We start from the raw sequence: 15290 nt of genomic DNA, 5'->3' as shown, positions 1-15290 counted from the left end.
GGCTGTAGTATACTGCCACTAGGCCCTTGGCAACCCGGCTATGACTGGTAACATATACATCATTGAGGAAGTAAAATAGCCCTCAATGCGCTAAGCAAAGATTGTGTAAGAGGGTACATGGTTTAGACTGACTATCGATGTTAACCAACGACCATTCTTACATGTATGTGTCAATAACTTGAACAACGTCAGGCAATTGTGCTGATATGTGTTACAATGTCTGCCGTGGGACCGTAATGGCGAACAGGTGCTTGTGTTGGTGTATTGGTTTCATGGTCCTTGTTTACCAGTCAGGTAGGTCAATAACGTTTACTCATAATCCACCGTGTGTGTGTGTGTGTGTGTGTGTGTGTGTGTGTGTGTGTGAGAGAGAGAGAGCGAGAGAGAGAGAGAGGGGGAGAGAGGGAGAGAGTTCTGTTTCCGTGGAGCAGAGGCACGGATGTGTGATGTGAGTCGGGGTTTGATTGTATTGGTGTAGGGCTACTCATTATAATTCTATAAAATGGTCCTCCCGAAGCTGAATGTGAAGGGTTCAGGTATAACCTGCAGCGTCACGCGGAAGACCCGGAATAGATTCCCTACATGACAAACAGTTGTACAGCCCATTCGTGGTGTCCGATAACATGAAAACTAGGATCGTGATAAAGGTGTAAAACCGCTCGCACATCCGAGCGAGGAGTTGTAAATTAGATGTAACCAGGAAGTGAGGTTACAATGTAATCGATAATTATACTATCGTCCGTCCCTTTATTATTACTTGGTTTGCAGATTTATTTATCAAACCTTAAGGTTTAAAGAGAATTAAAAACTTAATAGAAATATCTTATACTATTTTTCGTCAGGTGAATTAAAGAAACGAATGAAATAAAAGAAAAAGAGTTTTGAAAAGTCAAATTGAAGGGATGTACTTATTACTGAAGTTAGTCAGCATGAGGAAATATAAGTAAATTGTAGATAATGAATTTAGTTTTGGTCGGCGATATGGGTGTGATATGGGTGTTATATAACTGTTACATTGATGATATATATTTTGGTCTGATATTGGTTCGTTATTGGTGTAATATAGGTGTGATATGGGTGTGATGTAGTTGAGATATTGGTGTGATATGGTTGTTTTATTAATGAGATATTGGTGTTGTAATATAGGTGTTATATAGTTGTTTTATTAATGACATATTTGTGTTGATATTGGGGCACATGTAATATCGGTGTGATATGGGTGGTATTTGGAATTTTGGTGTAATGTGCGTTGGCTCAGTGAGTAAGTGAGAAAAGGTACTTTGTTTAATGCCGATTTAGACATAACCTATATCACGGCTTGTCAGTTTGATGTGAGAGAAAAGTTCGGAGTGAAACAGGTCTTAGACGTTTACCAGTTTGGTGAAACCTACGAGCATAGATATAGTGCTGACAAAGCAACAAAAAAATCAGGGAAAACCGGGATTCGAACCAACGACCATAGATGCAACTTTGCACAGCGAATATGCAGCGCCTTAGTTGACTGGGCCGTTAATAACAATTAGAAGTAGTTGCAGTAACTTCAAATTATGCATTGCAAGCCGAAGAGTCGGTACGCGTCAACGGGTAAGGAGTATTTTACACATGTACTTCGTTTTCATCGAGATATTCTCCCTTTGAATTTGGGCGGTAGGGTAGCCTAGTGATTAAAGCGTTCGCTCGTCATGCCGAAGACCCGGGTTCGATTTCCCACATGAGTACAAAGTCCATTTCCGGTGTCCTCCGCCGTGATATTGCTGGAATATTCCTAGAGGCGGGGTAAAACTATAGTTTGATAACGTCGGTTGATAACGTCATGTGTACAATACGTCAATAGTTAAAAGCCACAATGTTGTTTTGTCGCACTGCTCTTTTCACAAACACCATGAAATGTGTATACACAATTACAAACGCTGATGTGAATGCCCTCACAGGAAAAAATCTACCAGTACTTTGTTTTCTTTGTGTTAGGACATTTTGTCCGGGGCAAGGGAGTTCACTGACAACTGGGAGGTATGGACAGTTATTTAACAAATTTGTTCACGTTTGTTGAACAAATGCAAGTGCTATGACAGACGGAATCTGTTTAGTCAGTAGGTAGGAACATAGAAGGTACATAACTCGTAATAGCCACTGGCTGTACTACGAACGAGTCACGGAATTGCAGTCTAGTTCAGGAAGGGTGGAAACTCGACTTTCATAGTTAGTAAAAACCCATGCCCCAGGAAGATGTATTAGGACTGCACGTCACACAATTTATTTATTTCATGTATCATGTGCCAATTGACTGTTTGCATGATTGAGTGAATATTATAAAATTGACTTAGTGTAGATGTACAATACATTTATGTTCTACTCATGTCAATTTGTAAACGACCGTAATAACCACACATGCAGATTAGACCCATTCCTCACCAGAAGGTTATAGGTAAAAAAAATACTCTTCCTATATGTACCTTCTCTTTCACCGAAAGTGTTTGTGCGTGCGTGCGTGCGTGCGTGCGTGCGTGCATGTGTGTAGAACATGGCCATTTGTACTATTTACGTACTGTTCGCCTGTAGTTCACGTTGTATGATGGAACAACCGCTCTGGTCAGTAAAAGTGACTATCGTTATATACAGAAACACAGGCTGAGGGGCAAGTATAGCCCAATGGCCTGAACGCAAAATTCCCTCTGTATAAGTACGTCTTTTAGCCATGCCAGGATGCGCTGTGGTGGGTTCGAGCTCAAGATATGTCCTGAATACTACCCGTTCTGAGCAGCATACCCGTGCTGGTTTCACCAAAGTAGTGTATTGAACGTTCATATCTCTTCAAGGCTATCGTACATGTATTTCTGTTGTATAGGACCCAAACAAACGGAAGAAAGAATAAATGGACTGTCGACTTTTTGGATACTTTATGCCGAGGTACAAATGTATGAAATAGTTGCTTTGTGTGCTTTGCATGATGGATTGATTGGTATTCAGTGATTGAGTTTATAAAGTTCTGATAAATATGTACATCAGATTCTGTGTCATCCTATTTGCAGGGTGCCAGGAAAGCATTGATTGTGATTTTGAGTCTGATGTTTGTGCCTGGAACATGTCAGGAAAACCATGGAGGAGATCCAATGTGGGAACCCAGATTCCAGGAACTGGACCCGACTCCGGAAGGAACGGTTCGTATTTTAAATGCATAACAATCGTTTATTTCTTAATACAAAAGCATTTTTCTGATGAAATCGTTTGAATTTTTCGTAGATGAACATGCTAGATTGTACTCCAGACGACTAGAGCTGCTGGAATATTGCTCGACATAAAGGGAAACATGACACTTGGAAAGTTGAAGTCATCTACCTTACCATAGTCTTGTGTCAGACTCTTCATGGAAATATCGAAATAGGGAACAGATACGGCGGTTTCACTGGTGCTTATATTTCTAGTTCAGTTGCGTTACTACTTAGTACTATTCACGTGTTTTGATTTTACCAGTCAGGAACAAATGGTAAACAATATCAGTTGTGTTGACCATTTGCTTAGATTGGAAACGTTTGTAAAACCCCAATCACATACATAAACAACCAACTGTTCCTGTTATATTCGGGGGAGGTCGGGTAGCCAAAGATTCCCCACGGGTACAATGTGTGAAGCCCATTTATGATGTCTCCCGCCGTGATGTTGCTTGACTATTGCTGAAAACGGCGTAAAACCATACTCACCCATTCCTATCATATCCGACTTTGAAATGGCGTACGATACCACCTGCAAACATTGCATTTTGAAATCTCTCTGTGTGTGTATGTGTGTGTGTGTGTGTGTGTTCGGTGTGTGTGTGTGTGTGTGTGTGTGTGTGTGTGTGTGTGCGTGCGTGCGTGCGTGCGTGCGTGCGCGTGCGTGTGCAGGTTCCATTTTGTGAGCTTTTTCTGATCAATACCAAGGTGCCTCACAAGGTAGCATATTATAGTTAACGTTGTTCAGTATGTGAAAGGTTTTAAAAGACTCTGTTGATGGGTCATTGTATGTTGATGACTTTACATGTATATTCCCGAGATACAATGTACACAAAATTGAGAGACAGTTGCATGTTTATCTGCATAAAGTCAACGGTTGACCACAACTTCTTGGCGTATAAGTTTTCCACATCACGGCTAACGGCATACATTTTCCCCGAAACTATGGACCACATAGTGATCAAGAATTGTATAGAGCTGGTGCTCCATAAAAATTCATGAATATCCTATATTTACCTGAAATTAATTGCCACAGATGCAATCTTATAGGAAAAAGCGTAAGTGTGACCAGACAGTCATTCTTGTACGCATCATTTATCCGTTCCACATTAGAATATGGCTCCAACATCAACAGTAGAGCCAGAAGTCTAGGCCTTGGAGCCTTCAGTACATCTTCTATTAACAGTCTGTTCGTTGAGGTAGATGAGCAATCTCTGAAACATAGACACATTAAAGCAACTTTGTAAGTCACAAAAGTACTTCTATTTATCTGTATCAGTATAATTATATATTCTGATTTATACCTTTTTATGCGGACCTTTCTTTTAGGGTAATAATCTCTTATTGCACCTCTAAATAAATAATAAACGTTATTTCTGCTGCCATTAACCTTCAAAATATAACATCTTTTATCATTAAAATGGGTTTTTTAGATTTATCGTTTTCTTCGGCAACGAAGAACGACCATCATCGTAATGTCAGAGAGCATTTTAAGGCTGGGATTATTTTGAATGGTAATTGTGGTGTACCTTTGATATACAGTAAACTACGGTTATAACGAACTCAAAGGGACCACTAATTTTAGTTCGTAATAACCGCGGCTCGTTATAAGCATATTTACAGCATATATACAACAAATGGCCGAGACTTAAAATATAGGTTCGTTATAAGCCTGTTCGTTATCAAGGTAGAATACTGTATGTGTTCCAGGCGATTTTATGACACTTCTTTGAAGCGCAAAAAACCTTCCGGAGGGCACTTTCATACAATCAATGTTTTCGTCTTGTGGTATTACTGTAAATTTAGGTCCGCCAACAGTTATCCGTGATGTTATATATATTAATTGCCACATATGTCCTTTATCTTTCCAGGCTATTATATATATTTAAAAGCGGATGACTTCAAAAATGATAACGGGATAGTTCAACCTGGAAAGTGTGTCCTGTTGAGTCCGGCTTTTAACACAACTTCCGGTGGAGGCTGTTTCCGGTTCTGGTACCACATGAACGGAGATGGGATCGGTAACCTCTCTGCAGCAGTGGTAGAAGGTTCGCCGCCATCATTTACCTTAAAATTGGATAAGGAAGGGCCACAGGGAAATGCATGGAAGTGTGGACAATTTTCCCTCAATGAAAACAAGAATAACATAAAGGTATCTGATAATGAAAGAGTTTGTGAGTTGGGTTTAACGCCGCTTTAAACAGTGTTTCAGTTATATCACGTCGTGTCTGCTTCACAGTGGGGCGAAAGCCCGAAGTGATGCAGGTCTCAGACGTTTACCATATTGGTGAAATCCACGAGCACGGGTATCGTGCTGACAAACCTAGAAACATAATCAGGGCGAACCGGGATTCGAACCCACGATCATAGGTTTCTATCGTGCCCAAGGAACGCAACTCTGCAGAGCGAATTGAGACGACTGGGCCACCCCTGCCCCCGTATACGATAATGAATGAGTGAATTGGGCTTATTGGTCACTATTTCTGTTGTGTAATGTGGCATACGTTTGATGTGGGTGACGGGTCCTTTAGCTTACAACTTTGGTGAACCCAAAGAGCTCAGGTATGGTGCTGACAGAGACTCATGATCGGGGAATCGAACCGACACTAATCGGGGATCCTCGCACGGCTAAGGATACTCACACGCGTGTTTCTTTTATGTGAACATCACACAATGATTGTTTAGCCAGTGGGTGCTATTAAAACAATTTGGTTTCATCCATCATGAATAACACTTTCGGTTGCTGAAAATTAACGTGTACCTTTTTCCACTAGTATAGGTATGCATTTGATCACTAGTATACTTGGAAACCTTAACAGCAGGCAGCTTTCGAAACTCCAAATTGAGATGCTTCCACCTATATTATGTATGAAGCTAGCTTCAGGTTTGATATTTAAACATAAATGCAATACCACAAATCCTTCAAATATGCACCATTTACGTCAAAAAACTTGAACCAACCCGTTTTACCAAGATTACCGGTGAAAATAACGTTGTTTCAGATTCAGTTGACAGCATGGTCTGGCTTGAACATTTTAGGAGATATTGCTGTCGATGATCTGAAGTTGTTTGACGCGAGATGCCCTGCACGTAAGTTGATTCACTGAACAGAAGACAAATGCCACAGGTACAGAAACAGGTCACACTGAACAAGTCAGCTAGATTACGATTGGGTGGTGGGTTGGGGTGGTCCTCTTCTCTGATGCGTCGGACTTCACTGTACAGCGTTGGTTCCCTTAATCGCTGAAAGATCCGTTGAAATCCCATATTAAATCTGATTATGATCCTTGGCTTGTCAACGCCATTACCATGCTGCTGGGTTTTATGAAAGTGTTAAATATCGATACGATACTCCGATACGATGCACCCTACATATGTGGTTGCGATAGATGAAACCTGAGCGAACCCTGACAACCAATTGTAAATGAAAGACGCGTCAATTCTTGAGTTCAATTAGACTGCTTTCTGAAACGATTCAGTTTCATTTCGTCATCGACTTGGACATTTCGGTCTCAACAAGCCCAAGCAATTTAGGATATACATTTTCACTCGATAGTACACACTTTGGGGTGTAGATGCTGTCGCGCTCAGAAACGACAGGATGTATAAAATACCCATAATCTATATCTTCATTCGGAACTGCTCTTTTATATTCGTTTTAGAGACAGAAATTAGTTATGCTGCTCCGAGTATAATAAGATTGTTGCAGTCTGTGTCACCTCTGAATGTTTCTCTGTTAGACTGACAAGACGTGATGTAACTGAAGTATTGTTCAAAACGTCTTTTCACTCAATTGGGAACAACATGAACACAATTTCCATCAACCGTTTTATAAAAACAGCTAAAGTTACGGTAGATGAAAACAGAAATGATCAGATCGCATAGGATTATATAGGCCAGATATAGGTAAACTGTTGAAGTGATGATTGAAGCATGAAACGTTGTATCAGTATTCCAATTCCAGTTTGGGCAATTTACCAGAAACTTCTTACTACATTAAATTCTCCTAACAAACTTTGTCACTTTTTCATTTATCGATAGGGAGTCTTTAAAGTATAACATCACTGCATGGGTGCTACTTGTGCATTATTGCAGGAATAGTACCAGAAGCAGGGTAATACCGAACTTACCCCCTCAAAAAATAAAAGAGCCCATTCCAAACAAAAGAGAAGAGACGACATCACAATAAATATACATGTTCACTCGTGGGTTAAGGACACCACTTGTTTTTCACCTACTGACTTGTTTCCCGAGCAGCTGCTAGCGTCTTTATATTTATCAATTAGCCAGGTTATTGGATATTGGATAAATTAAATATGATCTGATGTTATGTAAATATTGACACGTAAAGTATCTACAACTTCCAGTCTGCGTTGATGTCACGACAACACCAACCCCGACAACTTCATCACTTCTTGGCAGTACTGCGGTACCTGCATCCTCATCATCAGAATACACGACTGTTTTATCGGTAGATACAACACCAACATCGGAATTATCAGGTATCTAATATTAATGTATCTCATGACGGGGCACAGTTGACAATATCCCAACAGTCGAGTCAATTCGCCAGTTGCATCCCTTAGTCTTGCCAAGATGCGATGAGCGTAGGTTCAAATCTCTGTGGTCGTGGGTAAAATGTCTTTGTCTTGCATCCCTTTGGTTTTCGCCACCATTACACTGCCACGTTGGGATAAATTCGTTCTCATGATCACATTATTCCCATTGTTACAGAATGAAGGTGATCAATAATCTTGTATGCGAAAATGCCATGTAAAGTGAGGTTATTTTATTATCAACTCTTCTTCAACATATCTATTAGGCATGTAGCAACATTTATTAATTAATTATGAATAAATAATTATCAATTCATTTATCTAATGCAATGCTATTTTTGTAGATCTGACAAAGACGATTATCTACATCAGTGTAATCCCTGTTGGAGTACTTCTAATCGGAGCAGCCATTGCCTGTTTTTGCTATAGGTCAAGGTAATATTGACTGGATTCTTTGAACGTACACTTTGCCGATTTTACTTGATGGCAGCATTCACTACAATTACATACAGCACTTTATTCTGTTATCTGTCCATTTATCGTAAAACAATCACTTTTCAAAACGAACTATTTCGAACTATGATAATTCATTCCAAATGTTCTAAATATGCTTGCTATGCACCAATCGTGTATACGGCGTTACACAAAGAGAACGAGAAATTATGGAGCGTCAGTGACGGGAAAATTAATTTTGTAAGTTCCTAACCTTGGCGAATAACTTTTAACATGAAATTACGAACGAAAATAATTCGTTTTTTTTTACGAGTGCGTTGTTTTATGTATTATCTATAGTATTTTCCTGTGTTTCCATGTTCAGCTGTTGCTGCGTATATTATTGGAACGACTTCACATAATTCCGTTTTAACGTCGTGAACAATGGATGACTCCATCTTCTATTATTTGCGACTATGCATTTATATGACGTCGAATATTTTTTTTATATGACAGGAAAGAGAAGAAGGCAGATTTATACACTCCAGATATCCAGGAGAACCATACCAGCGAAGGGTTTCAGGAAAACGGCGAGGAGGTCTACCACGATTTGGATGACGCCACAATGCTGGAAAACGTTGAAGGTGGCTACACGATGCCATTGGAGATATTGTCTTCCATCCATGAAGGTGATACAATCGAATGTGACTACTCCACCTCTGGAGTAGCTAACGTCCATGATGAAGGTAGAGCTGAAGATGCAGATGTTGCAGACTATACTAGATTAGAACGTCACAAAATCCAGGAGGAAACTACGTCTGTTGATAGCAATTACATAGAACCCCTGGCTTCTCCCTACGACGGCACTTATGAGAGGACACAGGAACATGAAAACAGAGACTCATTGGACACCACATGTTCTCCTGAGAGGCAAACAGATGGGAACAATGTCTCTTGTAGTCCTAACTGGTTAAGCCAGCATGTGCCTGCACCAAAGACATGTGGACCTAGTTATATAACGGCCATCCACGAGCCGTAGGCATTATATTCATATACATATATGCGTTTTACCTGTGAGTGTATATAAGACAACTATATGCAGAATATGTTTGGATTAAGTAATATTTTGAAACGAGTGTGTTTTTTTATATGAGAACAAACGTTTGGGAATTTAAAGATGTAAACAGTTACTATAGTTTAACCAGATGAAGGATTTTTAAAATCAGATGAAGGAATTTTAAAATGTCAAGTTTATCATCATGTCACATTTGAAGCTCCATCACCATTAATTCAGAAAAATAATTAATTATAAAACGTCAATCAACATCTGCCGAATTAGAAATGCTTCTTCCTTGTTATTCAAAATTATTGCTCTAGTCGATGGATAAGATTGTATTGAAACCACAAACCAGCTGGGGAGTAATTTAAATGATATGGAAAGAACATAAGGATATATTTTCTTTATTTATATTGACATCTAAACATTTAACGTCATTTCATCTGCAGACTGTCAGCGACAAAAATGTTTCGTGTAGAAAACACACCATCCTGATTCTCTGATCTGGGAACCGCCTCCGTGGCCTAGGGTAGAGCGTCCGCCCGGGGAGGGGAAGGTCGGGGGTACGATCCCCGGCCGCGTCATATCAAAAGACGTTAAAAGATTTTACTTGTTGCTACCCTGCCTGGCGCTCGGTATAAAGGGGCTTAAACAAGGACTGGTCGGCTCGGAGTCAGTATATTTCTTATGAATGTGGAAAGTGTTTTGGGCTTTTATTTACAACTTCACCAAGGAGACGAATATGTCTAAGTAGCACTACCCATAAACATGTTCTTCAAACTTTTAATTTCCAAGTATGTACTAGTAACTTATTCCCGAAAGCCTAAATCAAACATGTATCACGTATAGCCTACAGCAAACATGCATCAAATATAGCCTACAGCAAACATGTATCAAGTATAGCCTACAGCAAACGTGTATCAAGTACAGCCTACAGCAAACATGTATCAAGTACAGCCTACACCAAACATGTATCAAGTATAGCCTACAGCAAATATGTATCAAGTATAGCCTACACCAAACATGTATCAAGTATAGCCAACAGCAAATATGTATCAAGTATAGCCTACAGAAAACATGTATCAAGTATAGCCTACAGCAAACATGTATCAAGTATAGCCTACAGCAAACATGTATCAAGTATAGCCTACAGCAAACATGTATCAAGTATAGCCTACAGCAAACATGTATCAAGTATAGCCTACAGAAAACATGTATCAAGTACACATGTACATGTAGCATCGGGTCTGTATAACTAAGTCAAATGTTCATAAATGGTCTGTTCAATAAATACCAGTATATTGTAAATAAAAGCGACAAAACCTTTCCATTATAATGTGTAATCACTGCTAAAACAAGTTATTCTACTATTCTAACTATACCATATACGATAAGCCTGTGTTTATTATGAATCACTATCAAGTAGAAATAATAACATGTGTTCGGGGGATACAATGCCTTAGGATACAAAGTCTGTTTCTTTGAGGATTCAAGAGCTTTTTGAAAGACATTCTTCCTGGCGTATGCTCTCATTGACAATCGATCTCGAAAACGGTTTCTGGTGAGTTCATTTTTAAGTTAAGAATATGTGTTCTAAAAAGTCTTAGAGCATGAAAAGAAAAATGTCCGTCAATGACCAATGCGTGACCATTAGTTTGTCTGTAGTTGTTTGAAAAGTACAAATATGCCAACAAAAGGATAAATTACTGAAAACGACGTCAATGTATTATTTACTTCACATTGTCGGAGAAAATAGTATAGATTTATTTTCTCTAAATCCTCATTCCATGTCAAACTTTGGTTCAAGGATTTAATCGACTGAAAACATTTTGCCTTCCCTTAATAATAATAATCGGCAACACGTCCGTCTTAAATTTAGTGGATACATATTCAAAGGGAAAACACTCTCACTGTCAAAAGATTAACTGTCCTTGACATGAAAAGGCTACGGCCCTGAGGTTGCATGCAAAACACTTTGCTTGCGTTCCGACTGAAATACATGTAAACGTCTCTGATCAAGGTAGGTTAGTTCTTCAAATATTTAGAGGTTATTGTATGGCACTTTTCATATCATACTCCATATCAAGGGCCCCATATCAGCCCGAGGGCCGAAGACGAGAGGGCTGATAATGGGGTCGAGGGTTGATATGGGGTATGATATGAAAACTGCCATATAATAACCTTTTATATCATATATCATAACATAAAATTGTAAAATGTATCTATTTGCAAGTGCAAGCATAACATTTTCATCTTGTTTGGAAGTCATTGTCACGGGAAAGCTTGCTGAACAGACGAGCAGACGCACTAAGGGACGTAACTCCATTTGTTAAAAATCCGGGCTGTTATCGATCACCCATTCAAAATGTATTGACAGCCCGGCAGGAGTTGTGATACGTCTGGCTGTTACACCCCCTGTGACATGACTGTCTCCATGTTGGCTCTATCGCACATGCAAAATGCCCTATATCATTGATAGGTATAATTATGATAATATTGTTTGTATCATCGTGTATTTTCTATTATCTGTTTGGTATATTCATCTGACGTGATGTTTATTTCGTTTACTTGGAACTTTTGTAGCATTTTGAAAAAAACAATTTCAAGTAACTACGTATAGCATCACACCAGCACATTAAGATGTGTATGCATCCACAAGGTAATTTTATGTAACACTTGTATGTATGCTGGTTATTGGTGAAAAAAAGGTTGTGTACTATCAGATGTATCTATTATAATTTTGTTTAGTTTGGATCACTCATGGCTGTTCCGGGAAAGAAAGAACATTTATTAGTGGATATCCTCAACACGTTGTCCCATTAACATACTCCACATTTCCAATTATGATGCCCTTTATATTGTCGACACACACAATTTGTTTACTTACAAAAAGCTTTCATTTGTCACATATCTCTGCTTTGCATCAACTAGATAAATGAAATTTGATAATGTATCGAGCCGTGTATTCATTAAGAGTTAAATAGCCTGCGCTTACAATGCAGACATAGGTTACCTGTTGATTTGAGTCGAACGCACAGGAATCAGAATTAACCAATCAGATTCGAGTATTTTCATAATTCTTGATAGAATTCATGTTGATTCTTAAAAAATATTGATTGTGGTAATCATGGTGACTGATGTTTGTACACGATTTCTGCTGATATGTAGGTAGTCTAGAGTTTTCAAACTTTTGTCAATGTAACCACTATTTTTAGTGAGATATCTACAGTCGAAAAGATAACACAGTCTCTGCTTATTGATGCCAGACAAAATGACTCCTGTCAAACGAGAAACTAAGCTCAGTGGTTTTACTGGTTACCGTTATTATGTGGTTCACAGGTGAACAACTGACCGGATGGTTTAAATTGTCCGTGTTTCGTAACCACAATCGACTTGAAAATGACAGACAACTAATCGCTAATAAAGATATCAATGACGCATGATAAAATGTTTTTTGTAGTATGAAACCAAAATCCGATTACATACCGAGAAGAAGAAGCAATACTGAACATAATTGATTTGACAACAGATATAACTAGGCTACTTCGTCATTCCTATTTAATGAATATTCAGGTGTCATAAATCGTTGATGCATATCTGCAAAATTAATGAATACAACGTTTGTAAATGTAAGCTCCCATATTTCAGAGCTCAAACATTTGAAATTTGATTAAACAATATCGCAATTTTTTACCCAAGTCGCTTTGTTTGTTTCATAACGTATTTGTAGCTAAAATTCAGTGTTTGAAACTATTTGAATAAAATAGTTGTTTTCTTTGACGCTGTGCAATGTAATAAATAGTTAGCTGTTGTGATTGAACCTAAAAAGACATTACGTTAGGAAAAGGATCGATACTTTAAGAGAGATAACTACATATGTTACAGTTAGATAATAATGTATTTCGTGAAATGTTATTTATTCTGTTAGAATTGTAATGATTTTATCACGAGTTTGCATATTTTGCTTCGATGTCATATTTACAATGACATACAAACAAATGTGACCACTGGAATTAGTTTATTATGCTACAAATATTATACATATACTGCAGTTTTTATTAAAATGAGTGATTGGTCCCCTGTTTTTATATCTACAATATATATAACATCCTATCTCACTAGTGCTGCCTCGATGGATGGATTTCTTGCATGAAGGTCACCCACTGTCCTGTCCTTTCCAACAAAAATGTATAATCGAACGTTAGGCAGTGTGACTACAGCTTTGATATCATGCATATGGCAGCCACTTTTATTGTTTTGTTTTTGTTTGTTGTTTAACGCCGCACTCAGCAATATTCCAGCTATATGACGGCGGCCTATAATAGAGGCTGGCCCAGACAATCCAGTGATTGACATCATGAGCATTGATCAACGAAATTAGGATACGATGACATGCATCAACCAAGTCTGACCACCCGATCCCGTTAGTCGTCTTTTACGACAAGCATAGTCGCCTTTTACGGCAAGCATGGGTTGCCGAAACCTTTTCTACCCCGGATCTTCACGGGTCTCAGTTTTAGTATTGAATAGAGTAAGTAAAATACTTTTGTAATGCGACTTCACATTTTGAGTGCCCCGTGACTCTAATCAAAGCAGAGAATGGTAAGCTCGTTGTAACAGGTGCTTTCGTCTCTCGGAGGTTGATTCCCATAATGTATGAGGGGCAATGGGGTAGCCTAGGGGTAAAACGTTCGCTCGTCGCGCCGAAGGCCCGGGTTCAATTCCCAACATGGGTAATATGTGTGAAGGCCATTTCTGGTGTACACCGCCGTGATATTGCTGGGATATTGCCAAAAGCGGTGTACAAAGATACTCACGCACTCACTCATAATGTATGAAACCCATTATCGATGTCTCCCGACATGATTTTGCCGCAATATTGAAACAAAACCCGACTTAAATTCTATCAAATTAACTCTAAGTTGGCCAAGGATGATATCAATTCCGAAAGAACATTATTGCTTATTAATCAGGCAGAGTGATGAATGGATTTGTGGACATTTTCCCCGCGATGAAAACAAGAATAACATAAAGGCATCTGATAATGAATGTTTGTTTATTCGTTTATTGTTTAATGTCGTACTCAGGAATATTCCAGTTTTATGACGCTGGCCTGTAAATAATTGAGTCTGGATCAGACAATCAATGATTGACATGAGCATCGGTCTACGCAATTGGGATACGATGACATGCATCAACCAAGTCGGTTATTCATATTTGGTTGATACCCCAGTTGATAGACATTTCAGTAGGGTTGGCTTGACAAAACTGTTCAGATTTACCTATTGTGGTTATGGATTAGTCCTAATAGACATAAAACGCCGTGATATAACTGAAATATTGTTAAAATCGGTGTTAAACTCACTCGTTTTTAAATTACTTAAATCTAAATAAATAAAGACGTTTGAAGTTAATGGGTACAATATTTGATCTAAGACACAACAGGTTCATATATTGTTTAATATTCTACCCGTATAAATTTAACTAATGAACCATTTGATCATGAAAACAACCTAAAGTTTAAAGTTCTCACCTCAGTTCTCCCTAACGAGGGCGGTCGGGTAGCCTAGTGGTTAAAGCGTTCGCTCATCACGCCGAAGATCCGGGTTCGATTCCCGACATGGGTACAATGTGTGAAGCCCATTTCTGGTGTCCCCCGCCGTGATATTGCTGGAATATTGCTAAAAGCGGCGTAAAACCATACTCACTTACTCACTCACTCTCCCTAACGAGAGGATTGAGTTTTCTGCATGTATTGTCAGAGATATCTGAATTTGTCACAAACATAACAGGTTGACTTTGTTACATACAAAGAGGTGGCAACAGTGGCAATACTGACATTCTTTCATCACAAAAGAAGTAAAGAAATGTATTTATTTTGGTATAATGTTTGTAACCTTCGTTAATTGACTTTTATGAAAAATACTCATATTAATTCTTTTTAAATCTGAAGTCAACATCAAATGTCATTACCAAAAACATCTTAATTAGTTAGAATTAATCTCAGAAGTAGATCTGCTATAAGATACAGTCTGG

At 38.6% G+C, this 15290-nt stretch overlaps 1 protein-coding gene across 1 annotated transcript; it reads left to right on the top strand.

Moving 5' to 3' along the window:
- The first annotated feature begins 7 nt into the window (after nt 1-7).
- Nucleotides 8-13330, top strand: LOC124135645 (neuropilin-1-like). The gene is made up of 7 exons (XM_046501078.2): nt 8-294; nt 3030-3158; nt 5081-5361; nt 6212-6299; nt 7577-7711; nt 8110-8200; nt 8714-13330. Exons 1-7 carry the CDS (start codon nt 207-209, stop codon nt 9234-9236), a joined length of 1335 nt encoding a protein of 444 aa, XP_046357034.2. The 5' UTR covers nt 8-206; the 3' UTR covers nt 9237-13330.
- Nucleotides 13331-15290: the final 1960 nt, after the last annotated feature.

The sequence above is a fragment of the Haliotis rufescens genome, unplaced genomic scaffold, assembly GCF_023055435.1.
Source record: "Haliotis rufescens isolate VD_foot unplaced genomic scaffold, xgHalRufe1.0.p SCAF_2, whole genome shotgun sequence".
NCBI classification, from domain to species: domain Eukaryota; kingdom Metazoa; phylum Mollusca; class Gastropoda; order Lepetellida; family Haliotidae; genus Haliotis; species Haliotis rufescens.
The sequence above is the reverse complement of the archived record's forward strand: the minus strand, read 5'-3'. Positions and strand labels throughout refer to the sequence as shown.